This window comes from Poeciliopsis prolifica, unplaced genomic scaffold, assembly GCF_027474105.1.
Source record: "Poeciliopsis prolifica strain line A6 unplaced genomic scaffold, Auburn_PproV2 SCAFFOLD095, whole genome shotgun sequence".
Taxonomy (NCBI): domain Eukaryota; kingdom Metazoa; phylum Chordata; class Actinopteri; order Cyprinodontiformes; family Poeciliidae; genus Poeciliopsis; species Poeciliopsis prolifica.
In genome coordinates, this window is record NW_026562470.1 from 285825 (window position 1) to 306987 (window position 21163).

The following is a 21163-nucleotide window of genomic DNA, read 5'->3' on the forward strand; positions in this document are numbered from 1 at the left end:
TGCTTAGACTTAAGACAATATAAGGGCCAAACCACTTTTATGTTTTACCACTATTAAGACTCATAAAAGGCATAATATATAGTTTTTCATGTTTTCTTTCTTTCATGTAAGTGCTTTTGTCAGGGAAATACAGCTGAAATATAAAAATATTAAGTATTAGGCCAACAAAGTACAAGAAAACAAGACTCTAAATATTCTTGTGTTCAAATTAATTCAATCAAATAGATGTATAATGTTTTGAATGAGATCATTTCTGTGTGTCCACAGCGTGAATATATACACGTAAAGTCCACAAAACTGTTTATTCAGCAGTTGAACTGTTTGCTGTGCTGTGTAAGTGGGAGGAACAATGTGTGTGTGGAGTTCCCTCTGTTGGAGATGGGAGATCAGAACCAATGACAGAAAAGCATCTTCAGAGCATCTCCTCCATCCTCTGATTGGAACTCAATGATTGACTTGGAAGATCAGAGGAGTCTGCCATCTAGTGGACAGAATCAGAATTTACAAAGGCTGTCTGTTGTTTATGACCCAAAAATCAACTTTGTTTTTTCTTTTCTGGTTTGTTATTCTTGCCATTTGTCTGGCTTTGATGTATTCTGCAAAATAGGAATCATCTGGTTTTTACCAGGTTCTAACCTTATTTAAATATAGTCTAACCTCAACATGAAAAAGCTGTGTGAGAAAAAAAACAGTACATCCCTGCTGCTTCATATCATACCTGGTGTTCCTGATCACAAGCACAAATATTAGCGAAGCAATGTTGCTGTCAAGTTATCCTGACTAGAAACAACCAATGAAAGCCTGTAGGAGGGTCTTAGCGCTGTCAGTCATGCTGCTCAATATACTACCGATAGAGAAACAACTCACAGTTTATCTGCTGTCATTGGTGGCCTTAGCATTTATGACAGGCTCTACTTGCTACAGAGAGCAAGGAAGGAAAGGAAACGGGGGCATGAGCATCACCATATACTGGGAGATTAACAGCACTAAGACCCGCCTCCTGGATCTGATTTGTTGTTTTTAGTTGGTGGTGGGAGAAGGCTCAGGAGCTTGAATTTTTTACTAATTTATTTTGTCTCATACCATACTGTCACAGCATGGTGACAATTTCACCAAATATCTAAAATATTATATTTCTTTTAAAAGTTACAGACTGCAACATTATGGACAGTTGCTAATCTCCCTGTTGGTGGATGTCCTTCAACTTCCTCTCACTGTTGACTGTGGAGTTTTCAGAGAAATTTCCAGAAATCCAAAAACCAGAATTTCCTGATCTACAGACACTTTCTGCTCTAGATCAGAGTCTATAGGAGGAAGAGACTCTGTGTGTATAAAATAAAATGTAGCTCAAATGATTTCTTCCTCTGGATACTTTAGCTTTTGCTGTTCTTATCTCTTTTAAGTTATTCATTGAAGAACTTTGCTGTTCTAAGTCCATGTACCAGCTAATAAGGTGATGATTGATGTGTGTATTTTTGTTTCTCAGACTGCATGATGAACATCCACAAGCGTTGTGTGGCCAACGTTCCAAGCCTGTGTGGAACGGATCACACAGAAAGGAGAGGACGCATCCACATCTCCGCCCACATCACTGACGATGTTCTTGCCGTCACTAGTGAGTGCTGTCTGTCCATTCATCTCTTCGTTTTCACTTTGATACACACACACACGCATGCACACACAGTTTCTAAGCAAAGCGATCCATCAGACTAAGACTGAAACTGGAAAGTCCATTTAGTCGTTCAATTATCCAACGATTGACCCACATCTCCAGCAGGATGTGCAGCCACATGTCAGATTCCTCTGCCAGACAGCTGGGGATTGATTATGGAAGAGAAACTACACAGGTGTTAAATGCAGAGCTGTTCAGGGCAGACAAACATGGGCATAAACCAATCTAGATTATCCATATTGCATCTTTTCTTTTGTCTGTTGAACTTATTTTTCTCTGCTCTCTGCTCCTCAGTCAAAGAGGCAAAGAACCTGGTGCCCATGGACCCAAACGGCCTATCGGACCCCTACGTTAAGCTCAAGCTGATTCCCGACCCCAAGAGTGAGAGCAAGCAGAAGACAAAGACCATGAAATGTTGCCTCAACCCCACCTGGAATGAATCCTTCACTTTGTGAGACTTTTTCTTTTCTTCCCTGTGCTTAGTGATTTTAAGTCAACTTGTTCCTTTTCTGGCATTGTTTAAGAAACAGGAAAGGTTGGCCTCATTTTTAGTTACATAAGCAACCCCTTGCCCCCAACTACCCACCTTCACCATTCATTCCCCCCCATAGTTTTATCCATATTCTCTAAGATTACCAGTATTTTTCTGGCTTACTGTAATAACAGAAACAAAATAATTAATTTATGTGCTGAAATAAAGAGAAGCAGCATTCACATAAGTCCTGCTTTCTGTTGATATCTCTTAGTAAGCTCAAAGAAAGTGACAAGGACCGGCGTCTGTCAGTGGAGGTATGGGACTGGGATTTGACCAGCCGGAATGATTTTATGGGATCACTCTCCTTTGGCATCTCAGAGCTACAGAAACAAGGAATTGATGGATGGTGAGGAGAAGAGATTACATTCTGGGCCTTCCGAAACCTTTCCACATTTTGACATGTTACAACTGCAGAATTCTGTGTGTATTGCGATTTTACAGAAGTGGAGAAAATTATTGGCACCACTTGGTTAGAATAGAATATAATAGCATTTATTGTCATTGAACAGGATTCAACGAAATTTCTATTGCAACTCCCGTGCAAAAAGTCAAAATATACAATATTAAATAAACAAACACACAATAATAATAATAATATATACAACTAAAATTAACTAAAGGCACTCAACCACACCAAGAAGAAGCAGCAGGTCCAATTATGGTAAAGTGCAGATGATGTGACAGTGCAAGTGCAGAACAATATGGCTGTGTGTGGGGGGGGTGTATGTGAGGTTATGATATGTGTGGGAGGGGGCGGCATTGTGGGTTAATGAAACCCACAATGCTTACAGAAATAACTTCAATCTGACAGAGGTAATAATGAGTAAAAATTATATGAAAATGAACAAATGAAAGTCAAACATTGCTTTGTTTTTCAAACATGGTTTAACAGAATTATTTTAAAAAATAATAAGTTCATGAAACAGATCTGGACAACAATGATTGTACCCTTCACTTAGTATTATTATTTTTTTTTTATAAGAGGAAAACCTTTTGAAAGGCGATTGCAGGTTTTCCTGCATTCTAACAATTCCTGCAGTTGTCCATGAGACTTCTGCACCCCTCAGCAGGCATTTGGGCCCACTCCTCATGAGCAAACTGCTACTGTTGTCTCAGGTCTGAAGCCTTTTCCAGACGGCATGTTTCAGCTCTTTCTAAAGATGCTCAATAGGATTCAGGTCAGGGTCCAGAGAAGGCCACTTCAGAACTGTCCAATGTTTTCCTGTTAGCTATTGTTGGATGTTTTTAGCTGTCTGTTTGGGGTCATTATCCTGTTGTAAAACCCATGACCTGTGACTAATACAATGATTTCTGATACTGGGCAGCACATTTTTCTCTACAATCCCTTAATAACATAGAGATGTCATTATATGTTACCTACAAAACAGATTCTGCTCCATGTTGCACAGTAGGGACAGTGTTCTTTTCTTGATATGCTTCATTTTTCCATCTGTGAACATAGAGCTGATGTGCCTCACCAAAAAGTTCAGTTTCTGTCTCATCTGTTCGTAGGACATTCTCCCAGAAGCTTTGTGGCTTGTCAACATGTTGTCTGGCAAATTCCAGTCTGACGTTTTTATGATTTCTTTTCAACAATAGAAGAAATGCTATTGATGTTGTGATGGCCTCCCATTAAGTCTGCTTTGGATAGCACCAACATTGGATGGTGCGATCTGACACTGATGTTCCTTGAGCTTGAAGTTCACCTTTAGTGTCTTTAGAGGTTTTTCTGGGCTCTTTTGTTACCGTTTGTATTATCCGTCTCTTTGCTTTGTCATCAATTTTCCTCTTGCGGTCAAGTCCAGGGAGGTTGGCTACAGACTTATGGATCTTAAATTTCTAAAAAATATGAACATCACAGGAACATGAAGCTGCTTGGAGATGATCTTATAACCTTTACCTTTAACATGCTTGTCTATAATCTTCTTTCTAATCTCCTGAGACATCTCTTTTCTTCACTTTCTCTGGTCCATGTTCAGTGTGGTACACAGCATGTCACCAAATAGCACAGTGACTGCATGTACCTCTATATTTTGGCCTACTGACTGATTACAAGATGCCCATGATGCTAAGTAGTGGACACACCTTGATTTAACATGGTTCCTTTGGTCACATTATTTTCAGGGGTACCATCAGTGTAGTGTGCAAACGTATTCGGCCCCTCTGAGCCAACACTGTATGAGGCCTTGAGCACAATTGATGAAGGGACTCGTCCTGCTGTTAATGCTGCGTTCACCCCAAGCACCTTTTGCGTGTCAGGCACATCTGGTTTACATTCAAAGTCTATATGGAGGTGCGTTGAGGGTCGTTGTGGCGCGGTTTGAACTGTTTGGAGCGTTTGTCTCGTCGAGTGCGTCCAACATAGACTTTGAATGTAAACCAGACACGCCTGTCGCTCGAAACGCGTTTGGTGTGAACCATAAGAACTACAGTGTTTCCACATGAATTTAGTGGAATATAGCAGGGGTAGTTTAATTGACCAACTTTAAAAGCAATCAGTTATAATTGTAAATTACTGAGATGTTATACTTTTGTGAACCATCAGAGCTCAAACACAAAAATTAAACTCATAGCATTGTTGCTATGGTAACAAAACAATCTAAGCATGAAGATGGTTCTTTGCACTTCTACAAAGTAAACTTTGTGGGGGAACCTTGAAGGAAGATGCACTCAGTGTCTTCAGAGGTTTTTGTGTTGTTTCCTTCAGATGTTCTTGGTACAGCGCCACCACAGATGAGAGGGGAAACAGGTTTTTTAAAGGGTTTGGTTGGTTTTACTCGGTGTATTGTAAAACTGAAACTCTCAGACCAGACAGGAGGTAAAGCTCTCCTGTCTGGTCATAGAAACAACAAAAAAGCCCATAACTGAATAGATCCACAGCTGACGTGGGAAATGTGTTGACAGGACAATTATTAATTAAGCTTTTCTTAAATCTCTCATTTTATTGTTGAAAGAAAATATTGAAAAAAATAAAACAAAGTTGCTAAAAAAAACATGTAGGAGTCCCAGCAGGAAGGTGCTACAAACTTATGGAACCAAGGTTGAACTTTTGATCTATATGCAAAACAATAGCCGTCGAGAAACACTCGCACTGTTTGATGCTGCCTCACACCGTTTCCATTTTGAAACCTGGTGGTGGTCACGTCATGCTGAGGGGATACATTGTTCCTTAGCAGAAACAAGGAAGATGGATGTAGCTAAATTCAAGGTACTGCTGGAAGGAGACCAGGACGTAGAATACCACGAGACCAAGATGGAGGACAGCAGTCCTAAACGCACAGCCAGATCTCCGGTGAGACGGTTTGGATGAAAGTATATCAATGGTTACAATGGTCCAGTGAAAGGCCAGACCTAAAAGCATTTAAGAAAACTTAAAAGTTGATTTCCACAGATAATTTCCACCTGATTGTTCTGAGATATTTTCAAAAAAGATGTGGCAAAAATGCTATTTTCTTGACTTTTACCAAAAGTCCATAGATTGATGATTGAGGTCTTTATGTGAAAATGTGGAAAGGTTCAAGGGTTTGAATATCCTTAGTAGGCATTGTAATGTTTAATAAGAAGGATAACAAAGGCAGCATCTAACGTATGGGTGAATGTCGGACTTCAGGTTTAAACTGCTGTCCCAGGAGGAAGGAGAATACTTCAGTGTTCCTGTCCAGCCAGACGGAGAAGAGGGGAGCGAGTCGATACGAAGGCAGATTGATGTAAGATCTGGACAAATAGAATAGCTAGAACTTTATTGAGCTTGTTTGTTTGTAAGTAGGTTTTCTTTCCACTGATGTTCCAAACTGTCTCCAGAGGGCAAAAATAGGTCCAGGGAAGCCGTCAGACTCATCCTCGTCCTCGGTTTGTAAGTACGACAGCAACGGCAATCAGGACCGTGTCAAACTCGCAGACTTCAACTTTATCATGGTTCTGGGCAAAGGCAGCTTTGGAAAGGTCAGACTTCTTATCAGAAGTTTGTTTCTGACTTAATTTCTATTGAGTTTAATTTCTATGGACACCCTTTAGGTGATGCTGGCAGAAAGGAAAGGTACGGATGAGTTGTATGCTGTCAAAATCCTAAAGAAGGATGTGGTAATCCAAGATGATGACGTAGAGTGCACCATGGTGGAGAAAAGGGTTCTGGCTCTGTCTGGCAAACCTCCGTTCCTCACTCAGCTGCATTCATGTTTCCAAACCATGGTAAGATGAGTTCAGCCTATCTGCCTACTATCAGCTGTCACTGTTTAAATTGATTCCTCTAATAGAAAAAAAGAGGAGTTTATTCCTTTATTCTTTTCTGCTCCTGTAGGACCGGTTGTATTTTGTCATGGAATATATCAACGGAGGAGACCTCATGTATCAAATCCAACAGGTTGGCAAGTTCAAGGAGCCCCATGCTGTGTGAGTATTCATGCTAACACACTGATTACACCTTCAACACCTTGAAATCTGTATGATCATATTCTACTTTGTGGTCTCAATGAAAAATAGAGCTGTGCTGCAATACTTATGTTAAATAGTAGTGTTCACCACTGAGAGGCTCCAGCAGAGCTCTGGGAATCCCTGTCAGATGTGGGCATCTGCAGGAGCGTATCTTAACTAAAATTAATTTTAAAAATCCCTTTTGAATATCATCTCTGACATGGGCACTGAACTACATCTGTTGCTAATTCTTCAAGGATTTCAATGTCTGATATCTGTGCTTTTTGTTTTGAAGGGCTTCCTTTTATTTTGAAGGAGGTTTGTTCCGTTTATTTTCTTCTTCCTGACCTTAGTCAGCTAATCTGTTTTCCGTTCTGTTGTTGAGATCAGTGCCGCAGTCATTGATGACGTGAGTAGTGGTATCAGTCATGTGACATGAAAAGGTAGATGCTAATTATCACTACTGATGGAGTTGTTTGGCTGCTGGTGTATTTCTATAGTTTGTTAATGTCAGTTTTATTCTTAATTCTTAATGTGTTTGATTTTACTCAGACTATCTAGCATTTAACCATTAGTTTGAGATTTTGTCAGTTAGAGCTAGATTGATTCTGAAGTTTTCGTCATTTAAATTTAAACAGCCCTTATCACAAAAGGAATTAATGCTGATATTTTTAACTTACTTGTGAATTGTTATATTTCTATTTTTTCAATAGTAATTTTGTATCTTTATTTATTATTTTTGTATTTTCAGAAACTGCTTCAATTTATTTGCGCCTTTGTGAGACATAATCCTTCAGTAAACCTATTTAAACAACTGATGACCAGAGTGCTTTCTGACCGAAACCCTCTAGTGGTCAATTAACAAAATCCAGCAATAGAGGTCAAATTTCTCAACAACATGCATCCTACTGACCGGGAGCTGACAATTCATTGAAGAGTTATGGACACAATGCTTTGGAGTACATCTGGTTCAAAAGCACATTCCAAACTTTGGCGGAAGTGGTGCATTTAACAAGGCTACAGTAAATATATAACAGAAAACTAAAGAGATCACGGTTATGTATTTATTGTTTCAATGTAGGAGTAGACAGTTTACCTTGTTATAGAAAAAAGAAAGTAAGGACTTAGTTTGACTACGATGGACTGGTGACTCACCTAGTAACCCTGCCTTTCACCCATTAATCAGTGGGGATTGGCACCAGCACCCCTTGCAACCTCACTGGGGATAAGCATGTGAGATGATGGATGGACGGACTTAATTATACTGTAACAAGCGCACTGTACTGCACAACTAAATGCACACATTTCTCCACCCTGCTTCACTCGAGCTGTGGAGATGAAATCTTACCAATCAATCAGATTTGCACTTGACACATCCTGCCTTAAAAGATGACATGGAACTGGAAGATGTTAAAGGAAAGCTGGAAGAAGTTGCACTGCTGACTCAAATGGTGCTCTATAAACGAAAACAGTAAAATCTTAATTACCGTAAAATAATATTTTGGTTTACTTGACGTACAAACAGAATTTGACTTTCCATAGTTCCTGCTAGTTCCTGCTATCTGCCCATTCTTCTGATCTGTCCATTTGTCTCTGTCCATCCATTCTAATCCTTCCATCAATCTGTCCATTCAACCATCTGCACCTTCTATTCCATCCATCCTTCCATCCAGTCCATCTGCCTGGTCATCGGCTCACTCTGACCAGTCTGTCCACATTTTATCTGTTGTAAGCTAAAATAGCCTCATAGAGATTAAGTGCCCAGTTTTGTTCATCTGTGGCTTTTTCCATCACGTTAGAATAATCTTTCAATGTTGCAAAATGTCTAATTTGTGCAACATCTAGTCTTGCAGCAAAATGTTATTTTATGGCAAGAAAACATTGCAGTTATCTGCTAAGATACCAGAACAGCTCTTAACCCTGCCACAGTCACTGCAACTACATTTCTTAGAAGTCTGTTCTAACCTTGCTGACCGGTAGCTGGCAATTCATTGAAGAGTTATGAACACAATGCTTTGGAATACATCTGGTTCAAAAGCAGATGTACTCCAAACACATCAGTTTTGTGAGAGACTAGCCAGTTGCATCTCACAAAAAATTAGCATATTTTCACTGGACTAAATATACCATCACTATTTAAATATGAAGTGGTGTTATGCGTTTCAGGTTCTATGCAGCAGAAATTGCCATTGGCCTCTTCTTCCTTCACTCCAAAGGCATTGTGTATCGGTGAGCCTGGTTTTGAATCCTTCCTCCTCATAAGGTTTTTGTATTTTGCAAATGCAAAATTGTGAGTAATGGGTTGGTTGTGGGTATTTGTGCATGTTTACAGAGACCTGAAGCTGGACAATGTGATGTTGGACTCTGAAGGCCACATAAAGATTGCAGACTTTGGCATGTGCAAAGAAAACATGTTTGATGGCATTACAACAAAGACGTTTTGTGGGACACCAGACTACATTGCTCCAGAGGTGTGTTTGTGTGTTTTCCTCTCGTCAGCTGATGCATTTGATCAGTTGTAACAACTGATTAACGTGTTATTCTTCCCAACAGATCATTGCTTATCAGCCTTATGGGAAGTCTGTGGACTGGTGGGCTTTTGGAGTACTGCTTTATGAAATGCTTGCCGGACAGGTATGTGCATCACTTTGAATCAACAATGCTGTTAATAACCAGGAGTCGGTACCAAATGAAAGCAGATAATTAAACTCACATGAAAAGATTCAAATTTTAATTCAGCAGTGAAGGTTGTGCTGAACGTGTTCTGGGGAATTCACTGTTTTAGTCTTGATAGATGTATCAACAGCCTGAAGCCATCAGTAACACAACAATCAGACTTCTTAGGCAGGAATCTCTACATCTGTTTTATAGAGGCACAAATTTTACCTAAGCATAAGCTTCAGTGCCTGTTGTCATTGTGCAACCCCCTTTCCTTCACTCTCTGCTCTCTCAGTCACTACTTCCTCTTCTGAGAGAGGAGATGTGCTACCAGCTCTCCATCTAACGGGTGAGTTGAGTTTCCTAAATCTGCTGGGATTTACCCTATCCAGAACTGAAGTAAACTGTTGAAGCTGGCATGGAGAAGGATTCGCCTGGTTACTGACGGCCTACATCCAGATGTCTCACCCTTCTTCCCCCTGTGAATTAGCCAGACTGAACAGCCTGCAGCCAACTGGTTCCACAGGGCACATCTGTTAACGGTCGCTCCTTCTCTTTATTACAACTTGCACTTGTTACTGAATCAGGTTGGTTTTAGTGACTCTGGCGAGTCCCAAAGATGTTGTTTTAGATTTGGGCTAAAGCAACCTATAAAACATTCCCTAGTTTTCTTCCCCAGAATCAAACATCACAGCTATTTACTACCATCAAAGAACTTTGAGGTGACTCGTTAATTGTATGTCCACAACATCTTTTAGATTTTCTTTATGCTAAATATTTTTATTAGTAAAGCAATTTTGCAAGGGTCAGTACAGCTTAATTCAGTAGCACAAATAATCAAATAAGTAAAATCAATCATCTAGCTTGTCTTTCCCTAACGCTGACACTAAGAACTAAAACGGGAACCTTTGAGAGAGACGGACGAAGTTTGGTGTCTCGAACCCCAGAACTGGCTTGATGATGAAGAAGGTGTTGCAGCAAGAGGAAGAGGTTGATTGATGAAGGCAGGGATCTCTGTTGGTCTGATGAGCTTTCGTCTCTGCATCCATGGTGAGGTCACACAGGACTTGGGTCTTTATCTTTGCCTTGATCTTCATCTTTGTCTTTGGGGTCTGAACCCAGCTGGTGAGAGAAGTGCGATTTGAAGCCACATGTTGCGGGGCTGACGGATTGGTCCCCGTGCGCAGGACAGTCTTTGGCTCTGTGGCCCCGGCTCTTCTTCAGCTGTCCGTCTCGGTCTTGACTCGAAGCTGCCTGGAGGATCCAACCAAAGATTCCTCTTTTGCTCTCCCCTTATATAGGGTTTAAACCCGCTTTCGGTGCATTTGCATTGGCTAACACTGTTGCTGTGCTTGTTTTTTGGCTGACTGCTTGGACAGATGAACTGTCTTAGAGACCTTTTGTCCTGATGTCTTGTCTAATGACTCAACGTTCCTCCCATGTCCTTTCTCTGGCACGTTTAAGTTGTTCAACAATCTATGTCCTAATAAGGCGTTGGTCATCTCTGCTTTCCCATTTGTCCCCATTTTACCCCTAACCTTTCACCTACTATCCACCTCCAACACATTAGTGATCCTTAATAGCAGTTACATGTTTTACACCATTTCAAGTTCAATGTCAAAATCACATTCACAACCCTTTTAGTTTCTTCGAAACATTCATTTATAATTTTATGATAACCACAACTTGTTACTCTTATTATAATCATAATGTGAGTTATTACAGATGTTCTGGAAAGAAACCAGGAATAATCTATTGTTGTAATTATTTGATACCAAAGTTACAGTTACTTGTTTTACTTGTAACTTTTCCCACAAGTGAGAGTAAGTATTGTTATAAGTAAACCAATATTAATATCAGTACTGTTTAGTTAACAGTTTGTTGTTACTGTAAACTAAAATCTGCAACAAACATCTACATTCATGTTTTAATGCTTGAATTTTAGTACTGAATTGTTAAAGCCACATACTTCCACTAGTATTCTCAAGGATTAGATAAACTCACTCTTTCCAAACTGTTGCATCTCAGCTGTGAAACACTTTCCTTGTTTTTCTGTCATCTTGAGCATCCTGACTCTGAAGACATTTTTGTTCAAATATGCCTTCTTATCATTTCATATCTGAATTTAAGTATTTCATATTATTTGTCATATGCCATATTGTGATCTAGTAATACAAACAGAAATTTTAGGTGTCATTGCTGTTAAGAAATTAAAATGAACTTATTCAATTTTTAATCAGTTAAAATGTTGGAAACAATAATTAAAAATTGGGTATTTTTGTTCATCTGCAGCCTCCATTTGATGGTGAAGATGAAGATGAGTTGTTCCAATCAATCATGGAGCATCATGTCTCTTACCCTAAATCCATGTCCAAAGAAGCTGTTGCTATCTGCAAGGGGGTGAGAACATACTACAATACTCATACACTGTCTTTCATCAGTGTATGAGTATACATACACATAGATAGACAGATATCTATCTAGATATGTATAAATGTAAGTGTATATTTTAGCTGATGACCAAACACCCAGGGAAGCGTCTTGGCTGTGGCCCAGAGGGAGAAAGGGACATCAAGGAGCATGCCTTCTTCCGCTATATTGACTGGGAAAAGCTAGAGAATAAGGAGGTTCAGCCTCCTTTCAAACCAAAAGCGGTGAGTGTATTCCCTCATGCACACTTTCTACCTAATAATGGTGTCCAGTCCCTAAAGTTTGCTTTACAAATGATCCATGATAAGAAAAAAGTGAGTTGTATTCTTAGTCTTGCCCATGAGGTAAGTTATAAAGTGACTTGTGAAAGTATTCATACCCCTTGAACTTTTCCATATTTTGTCACATTACAACCAATCATAAATAGGTTTTATTGCAATTTAATGTGACAGACCAATACATAGTGGTATACAAAAGTGAAGAAGAAAGAAAATTATATGTGATTCTAAATATTTTTTACAACTAAACAACTGAAAAGAGTGGTGGGCAAAAGTATTCAGGCCCCCTGAGTCAACACTTTGTGGATCCCCCTTTTGCTGCAATTGACATGACGCCGGCTCCGGCCCCATGCAGAAGTAGAGCTGTCCTCCAACAAGCAAACTGTTATTATGGCAAACTAACGGTCCTCAATGCTTTACCCAAGACATTTTTGAGTCATTTTTTCCTTATAAACCCAACACTGTGGCAAAGACGGCGGGCAAGAAAATTCTCTAAGGAGTCCTACATCAGATCTGTAAGGTTATTAGCAGGAAATAAACAATAAAGCCCAAGAGGAAACATGATGAGAGACAAAGTCTGGTTGGGTGTGAGTGTGAACACTGGGGCACAGTTTGCACATACAAAATGGTTGAGTAATGACTTAAATAAAATGGCTTGTGAAAATCTGCCTTCAACAAATTGCTTAAAAATAAAAAGCAGCTCAAAAAGGTGTTTAAATCTCAATACAGCAGCTACTGCAGAGACTGCCACACAACAGTAACTGTATAGATTCCACCTACCGTTGGAATCTATTCATCATAACTACCTTCATTTATTGATCTGGAAACATTTAGATGTTTAGCACTGCGATTTGTGTTTATTTGGCACTTAGTTGTCAGCTGTGAGTCCTTAGCATGAAGCCCTCAAGACCTTAGCCAGATTACTTCCACATGATATATTAGTTAGTAATAATAATATATTCGATTAAGACATTCATGACAAAGGGGATACGTATGTATAGTTTTCTTGATTCGCTTGTGTACAACTCTGTGCCTAATAAACCGCTACAGGGCTTGATTTGTCTGTCAGTAAGTGTCCTTATGACAAAAATGAGATGTTTACTACAAGTTGCTTGGTGCTGATTGACTTGGTAGATCCCGTCTACCAGTTTCATTCAACTGAACATTAGGGAGGCAGCAGGCCATGATCCATTTCTTGCATTATTCTAGTCTCCTTTTTGGTTTTGGGAATGTAATAAATTGTATTCCGCCCTCTACATGCTCTAGGTGACAGCTGTCAGGATTGCATATTACCCACTGACAACTTGGCCCGTGATTATCTATTATTTTCCTCAAAATCTCTCTGACTGCAGCATGTTTTAAATACTGTCAATATTGTCGTAGGTCAGTTCTTCTAGATAAAGGGCGTGTACTTGCAACGCTGATTGGTCAGTTGCTGACAACTGCCCTGGAATGATTGGGGGAGGATTGGTCTATGTCACCATGGGGGCGGAGCCAGCATCATGTCAATTCCAGCGTCAAGTCTTTTGGGTTTGTCTCCACCAGCTTTGATCATCTATTCACTGAAATTTTTGCTCATTATTCTTCTGCAGAATTCAAATTCAGAAATACATAATTGATCCCAAAGTAAAACATCTCAAGCTCAGTGATGCACAGCGTTTGTGAACACCACGTTCAGATCTCACCACGGATTCTGGGTTGGGTTTAGGTCTGGTCTTTGATTGGGCCATTCTATCATATGAATATGATTAGTTTTAAAGCACTCCATTGTAGCCCTGGTTTTATCACAGAGCAGCTAGATTTCAACTGGTATTAGATTTACACACTGGTGGACTCTGTTTAATCATTAGAGTCAATAGGTAACTTCTGAAGGCAGAGAAAAGGGGACTGACTACTTTTGCACTCTGCACTTTCGTTTTCTATTTGTCAAAATGTTTTAAATAATGTAGTTTTTTTTTTCAACTTCACAATTGTGCACCTCTTTGTGTTGGTCTGTCATATAAAATTAAAATGAAATAAGACTGTGGTTTTAATGTGTCAAATATGGAAAAGTTCAATAGGTATGAATACTTTTGTAAGCCACTGTAGATGTGAAAAAATTCCCCATCACCAGAACACAACCATCTGCTACCATTGGTCACTACTCTGACAAATGTGAAGCTAAAACTTGTTAGTGTAGTCACCAATGATGAACCTGTATGCCCACTGCTTTCATTTAGACCAATGGAATTCCACAGTTTTTGCTGTGAGTGATTTGATTGGTTGATACCATATTTTAGTTGTATTTCTCTTTTTTCTCTTTTTGTCGTCCGTTTTCTTTCCCTCACCCTTCATGAAACTCAATCCATTCCTCCATCTCTCCTCTCCATGGCAGTGTGGGCGTGATGCCGAGAACTTTGATCGCTTTTTCACACGCAACCTCCCTGAGCTGACCCCCCCAGATCAGGAGCTAATATCCAACCTGGACCAGGAAGAATTCCAAGGCTTCTCTTTTGTTAACCCTGAGTACAACCACCCAGCTCAATGACCATGTAACATTTCTCCTGGCTTTATTAGAAATCACCCACAGTTCATACACATACTTTGAAAGAAACACCAAACAAGAAATTATTCTGATGATGTCATATTTGGGTTGCATGCAGCAATTTTTAACCTTTGAAGACCTGACGTTACACATTAGCACTTTTTCTGGCTTGGGTCCAAAAGGTTTAAAGACGTTTGAGCATTTGGGAAAGATATTTATTTAGTTTGTTCCAAAAGTGTGAAAACTATTTGTCAGAGAGGAAGATGAAGGTGTTAGCTTATCTTTGCCTCTAGCTAAAATCTAAGAAGCATCTGTAAAATGATACCTTTCCTTTGCCCCTGGAAACCACTATCATACCTAAATATCCAACTAAACATAATACACACCTTGTTCAACAGTGATTGTTTAATTTCATAAACAATAAGAATATAACAGCAATAAATTCAAAAAGAGAAAAGTAGCATTATCCTAAACTGGTTCTTTAATGATGCAGTTGAACATGATAGTTTAGTTTAGCACAGCAAAAACTCAGAAGCAGCTAAAAGATCAATTTTTTACATTGGCTTAGTTTAATGTAACAGAAAGACAGAAAATGTCTCTGAAACCTGGTTCCCTAACATTTTTTACACCATACTTTGAGAACATCATAAAATTGTTTACATTGTCAAGTTTTATTTTTAAATGCCATATTCATGGATGAAAGAAAATTTGTAGTTAGCTTAAATTAGCATTGAGACTGTTCTTAATGGACTTTGTTAAAGATTGTTTGAAAAACTTCACATTCTAAAGCAATAAAGGATTATTCTGTGTTGAAAATTATTTTAAAAACTTCACAGACTAAAACAAAAAAATTGCTAACTTAACAGATTCTATTAAAACTAATTGTTTCCATATTTGCCGCTCGTTTGTATTTTCTTCTAAAGTGAGTGTTTTTAAATTGACACTGAAATATTTAGTATTTGCCTGCTTCAAATCCTGATGGGGTCAGAGGTCTGGTAAAAATCCTTTTTCAACTCGGGATGTAGAAATCTTTTCTTCTGCTGGATTCATGTTATTACCGCGTTATGTTTATGCTGAAATCATCCGCAGTCGTGCAGTTCAGGCTTTACACAGAGCTTAGTGAACTCACTAACATCCTTTCATAGCCACCAACAGTTCTGCGCTGCCGTGATAAAAATTGTTGAGGTGACTTAATGGTGGCTAGTTAAATTGATGCAGAAGAAGCAGTGCAATAAACCTTGATGTTTTCTCTCATCAGTTTGTTAGAAAATATACTAAATGTTACTAAATAATTTAGTCTATTTGCAAGTACAGTGGATCCAGGGGAAACTGAAAGGCAATGTTTTTTGTAGCTTCTAGACTTCAGTCTCCATCTCAGTACCAAGCCAGACTTTTGGCTTTTGGAAAGATAGCAAACAAATGCATCTCCAAAATGGCAGATTTTTAAATATTATTCAGATAGAAATGGAAATATATGCACAACTGAAAGCAACCCGCCCACATGATTATATATCCATGATCCAAGACAACAGGCCAGCATGTTTTCCAGTAGCGACTCTGTTCTGGGACCACTGTAGTTTAGCTTGTAACTGCTGCTCTTGTGTTGCCTCTACTGGTTGTATTTTTTATCTTCAGTGCAGAAATGTTGCTTACATCTAAATGCCTCACATCAGCAGGCTGCTGGATGCCGGAGTCCAACCCGAACATGCTGTGTCTTTGTGTCGCCTTCCCTGTAACCTGCTTATTGATTAGGACAACCAATCATTGATGTTGATGAGTGTACTATGATCACATGTTGGCAATTCATACAATATAAATGAACTGACCAATTGCTTTGCTGTAATTGTTCGAGTACTAGTTTCTTAATGTTGGCTTTACTTTTGTCTGTAGGATCAAATATTATTACGCTTTCTGTTTGATGTTGTGGTGCATGTACCTGCATTTTTTTTTTTTTTGATGATTTATGATCCTTGTGCACAAAAGCAGAAAGAATTGCAGATTTTTTTGTTTGTTTTCCATTGAAGGGTCTTTGCTTTTCTCTGGAGACAAGTTTTCCCTGATACACTGTGTTTTCATTGACGGAGGGCATATCTTGTAAATTGTTTCTTTCAAAATTTACATGATGTAGATAGACATTTAGAGTTTTGTGAAGTTAGTTTATCCTCCAGAAACAGGATTTCCAGAAGTGCCAAAATAAGGTTAAGAATCATAAAGTTGTAAAAAAAAAAAATACTGTTCCTAGCAGTGGAAAGGAGCAGCCATCATGTGCCATTTTGCAATACAGGTGTAATTATTATGACATGCATTCCAGCCTATCCTAACTGTTGACCAACATTATTATGTCCCTTGAAAGTCCTTTTCATATAAAAGATGAAATGTCAAAGTTGTTTCATAATTTTGTAACTGTAACAATGTAAAGTAGTAACAATGTGTCAAATCTTGTTTTTGAGCTTGTATCACATAACATCAAAGACACCTGCTCCTAAAATCTATGATTCTACCAGATGAGAACCATGAGCACTAATCGTGGTCATGGTAACTGTGAAAACCATGGTTGAAATACTGCAGAGAAATAATATATATAAAAATACAATTTATATCAGAGAAATATTTGCATGTGGTTTCTGGGTGGGAGATATGCTGTTGTTGATTGTGACTGGAAACTCATAATACACTCACTGGTGCCTGCCAGACGACTTCTTCTGTGTGTGCCTTCTTACTGTTGCCACAACACATCTGACTGTTTGTTGAACTCCTTTCTGTGTGCAAAGTTGTTTCTTGGAGAGAGTGATGGTTCACAAACTCAGGTGTGGTATCTATAGAAGCACCAGATTTATAGCCATCATTTATTTTTTTGTTGTTGATAAAAACAGTAGTAAAAGCTATCAAGAGTATTGCTGTACCTACAGTACTATGCATAGTTATTTGTCTCTTGACAATCATTCTGTTTAATCAGTTACTGCTTTGCAAAAAAGAATTGTTGGTCATTTTTACTTTCTATTCTTCTGTTGTAACAATGCTTCTTAGTAATAACGTCAATTATGCTGCTGGAAAGCATTCTGTTTAAATGGTGCCATATTTGTAGAAAACTTGCCAAATCCTTTTGGTGGAGGCATGTGTTGGCGATGGTATGTTCCTGTAAAAATGAGTCTTGTCACTCGAGGCCGTCTCACTGGAGACATATAAAGATGGGATTCCTCAACCTATGGCAGTTCTACATCTCCAGTCTTAGGAGCTGATTTCTGTCTTCATAGGCATCAATGCTGAACCTCAGGCTGGGTCATCACAGAGAGTAGAGAGTGTCATGACCCCTAAGCCCAATGGTCACTTATGGGAACAGCTTGGGGGTTTGTTTTAGGGACCAAAGCAGTCCCATTGGCTGACCTCTGAGAAATGCTGCTTAACAATGTGATGCTGTCCCGCATCAGTGTGTCACCAGAACTGGGAGGATAATCAATTCATATTCAAAAATACATAATATGATTCCAAAGGGAAATTAAATGTTGTTGTAACTCATTAATTCTTCAGAGTTCTTGCAGATGTTGATGGCTGTTGGCAGGAAAGATCTTCTGCAGTGGTCTGTGCTGCACTGAACCTGAAGAAGCCCCTGACTGAAGATGCTCTGCCTTCCCAAGACAGTTTCTTGAAGAGGATGGTCAGGGTTGTCCATACCTTCTTGACTTTCTGAAGATTCCTTCTTTGCATCATCGTCTCCAGAGGTTCCACAGTCGTCCCCAGAGCAGAACCAGCCTTCTTTATCAGACTGTTGAGCCTTTTTAGGTCCCTGGCTCTGATGCTGATCGATGAAGAGACGACACTCTCAACAACAGACGTACAGAAGATCTGCAGCATCTGGCTGCAGAACTTGAAGGATCTTAGCTTCCTCAAGAAGTCCAGTCTGCTCTGTCCCTTCTTGAACACGGGACAGAGTGGACTGTTGATTCTCCAGTCCAGTCTCTTGTCCAGATGAACACGGAGGTATATATATTCCTCAACCACTTTCACTTCTTCTCTGATGATGAACACAGGATCCAATCAAACCCTTTTCCTCCTGAAATTAACAATCATCTCCTTTCTTCTGTTCACAATTAAGATGAGATGATTGTTCCCACACCATGACACAGAACGGTCCACCAGCTCTCTGTACTCAGCCTCTTGTCCATCTCTGATACACCTGACAACTGCAGAGTCATCTGAGTATTTCTGTAGATGACAAGTCAGACTTGTGCTGGAAGTCTGAAAGTGTACAGAGTGAAAAGGAATGGTGAGAGTACAGGTGCTCTTGTGATGCTCTTGTGATGCTGACCACCTGGTTAGACACAACGTCCTTCAGTCTCATAAACTGTGGTCTGTTTGTGAGGTAGTCATAGATCCAGGTGATTGTTGAGGCCTCCACCTGTGTCTTCTGGAGTTTCTCACACAGCAGGTCAGACTGAATTGTGTTAAATTCACAAAAGAAATCAAAAACGTGATCCTCATAGTGCTGCCTGCTTTGTCCAGATGACAGTGGGTTTGTTGAAGTAGGTGTAGGTGCTTTTTGTTGTACTCCACAACAAAAAGCAAATTGCAAGGGCTCTTGATATGATGTGAAATATTGTCATGATGTGGGATATTACGGCAACAGGTACCTCAGCTGAACCTGTTAAAGAATATATCCATCTTTCTCATCCTCCTTTCCTTGAAGATGCTTGTGTTTTGTGTGTACATTGTTCTCCTGTGCACTGAGGAGGCCTCGTTTGATTAAAATGACCACATTTCCATTATTTCTTCTTTCCCCAATTATCTATACTAATAAGTGACTCCAAGCAAGATTTAGTGAGTTTTAACATTGGTGCCTAACCAACAAATGTATTTTCCTTAACAATACAGACCATTTAAGGGGTATAGAAACAGACTTGAGAAAAGGAGAAATATTTATTGCCAAGAAGCAATGTTACAACAGAGCAATACTTGTCCAAAAAAAACCATCCTAAAGCAATGATGACTAAAACATGGATGTCAGCAGATGATGGGGCCAGTGACTCGTGTGTTGGTCATATTATGATTGTTCTTCCTAGAATAGTGTTTCTCAATTTTGGTCCCTGAGGAGCTGGCATGCAATCTTTTTGCATTTCTAGTCTAGAACACTAGATTGAAATTATTGCATGACCTCCTCTGCATGTCATCAAGTGGTGCAGAAGCCTGTTATTCACTCATTTCGTAGTAGATGGAAAACATTTCAAACCTGCAGGGCTGGGCTCCCTGAGGACCAGAAGTGAGAAACATTGGACTACAATTTATGTAACACTTTTTTGATGGGTTGTGAATAAGACTGTCATGACATCAAGCTTTAGCTTTAATAACATAAAGACTTACCCATGTTCATAACAGGTGTTATGTCATGTTTATGATGGTGTCATGACGGTCTTATTCACAACCCGTCAAGTAAAGTGTTACCAGAATTTATAATCGTTATTTCCAACAATGTTCCGAACTGAAGAAACCTTATGGGTGAGGAGTAAATGTCAATAAACACCAAAAATCCTTCTACTTGACCCTACTTCATATGACAGTATTTTTTTTTTTTTTGTCCTGATTTCCCATTTCCAACAATCTTAGAACACACCGATTATCAGGACAATTCTTTATGAAAATCTTATGCAATAATCCTGCCATGTGTGGTGTGATAAGATTGATCCGGTCTGAAGAATGTTGGAACTACTCCAACCTAAAATGGAGGATATTCACCATGTTAGATTGTCTCACCCCATATTGTAGCATATTTGTTGTTTGCCAACTTCAAACAAGAAAGCAGCCTGTTGAATGTAAGGATCAAGTAGCAATGGTGCAGGCTTGGATTGGATAGTTTTTTTATTTGACCATCAGGCATGCTAGCTGTGCTAACTTGTTTGTTTTTTTTGCACCTGACTTTATTTTTTTTTTTTTTTCAAACAAGATTAAACAACGTTTATATCCCTTTGTTTGGCCGTTATACATTACTGATGGCTCTTAACTAAAGAATTCTGGATTTTTGAATCTGGGGATTTTTTAAATTGTGATCATTTAAACTGTTGCAGATATTTAGCTTGCCATAAAAAAAAAGACTGAATGCTTGTCAAAAACATTTATTAAATGGCACGTAGTGAGTGAGGGAAAGAAAGAAGGTAACATAACCCACCCTCAGCCTTGTCTCCACGACTCCCCTAGGGGCCCCCTAGGGGCCACTTGAAGTGGATTATTATTAGTCAGAAAATATTTCAGTTTGTTTTAGTACTGCACGTTTCATAAGATAATTTATAACTTTAAAAATATTTTTGTTTCATCTCTTAACATTTTTAGTCAGAGAAAAAAAAGCCTCTTTTTGTAAATTGTGCTGGACACATAATCATATTAAAAACTGAATAAAACCCAAAATAAACATTTTTAGACACTGGATGGACGTTTTAGAAATATTTGTTAGTCACAAAGACTTAAACTACTATTTTAGCACATAATGTATTCTGTGTATGGGGCATAATAAATTATGAATATTGTGAAAAGGTTGACATTTTTGTTGCTCATTTCAGACAGTGATATAGATTCAGGACACAGTGAAATATTTCAAGTCTTGTTTCTAGTAGTTTTATTGATTATGATTTGGAGTAAATGAAATCCAAAATTCAACATCTCACAAAGTT

General features: G+C 38.9%; 1 protein-coding gene across 5 annotated transcripts in view; it reads left to right on the forward strand.

Annotated features, from left to right (window-relative positions):
* Positions 1–21163, forward strand: part of LOC129353719 (protein kinase C beta type-like) — a 189418-nt gene that overhangs the window by 48764 nt on the left and 119491 nt on the right. For 2 of the 5 annotated variants that reach the window (XM_055023073.1, XM_055023071.1), the window contains exons 5-14: positions 1487–1615; positions 1967–2123; positions 2419–2553; positions 5818–5914; positions 6009–6149; positions 6222–6395; positions 6505–6596; positions 8784–8846; positions 8950–9088; positions 9171–9251. In XM_055023073.1, coding sequence (XP_054879048.1) covers positions 1487–1615; positions 1967–2123; positions 2419–2553; positions 5818–5914; positions 6009–6149; positions 6222–6395; positions 6505–6596; positions 8784–8846; positions 8950–9088; positions 9171–9251 — 1208 coding nt within the window. Of the gene's footprint in view, positions 1–1486; positions 1616–1966; positions 2124–2418; positions 2554–5817; positions 5915–6008; positions 6150–6221; positions 6396–6504; positions 6597–8783; positions 8847–8949; positions 9089–9170; positions 9252–9667; positions 9870–11567; positions 11676–11788; positions 11930–14357; positions 16891–21163 lie in introns of those variants that run through there. The other 3 variants (XM_055023069.1, XM_055023070.1, XM_055023072.1) reach the window with 3 other exon arrangements.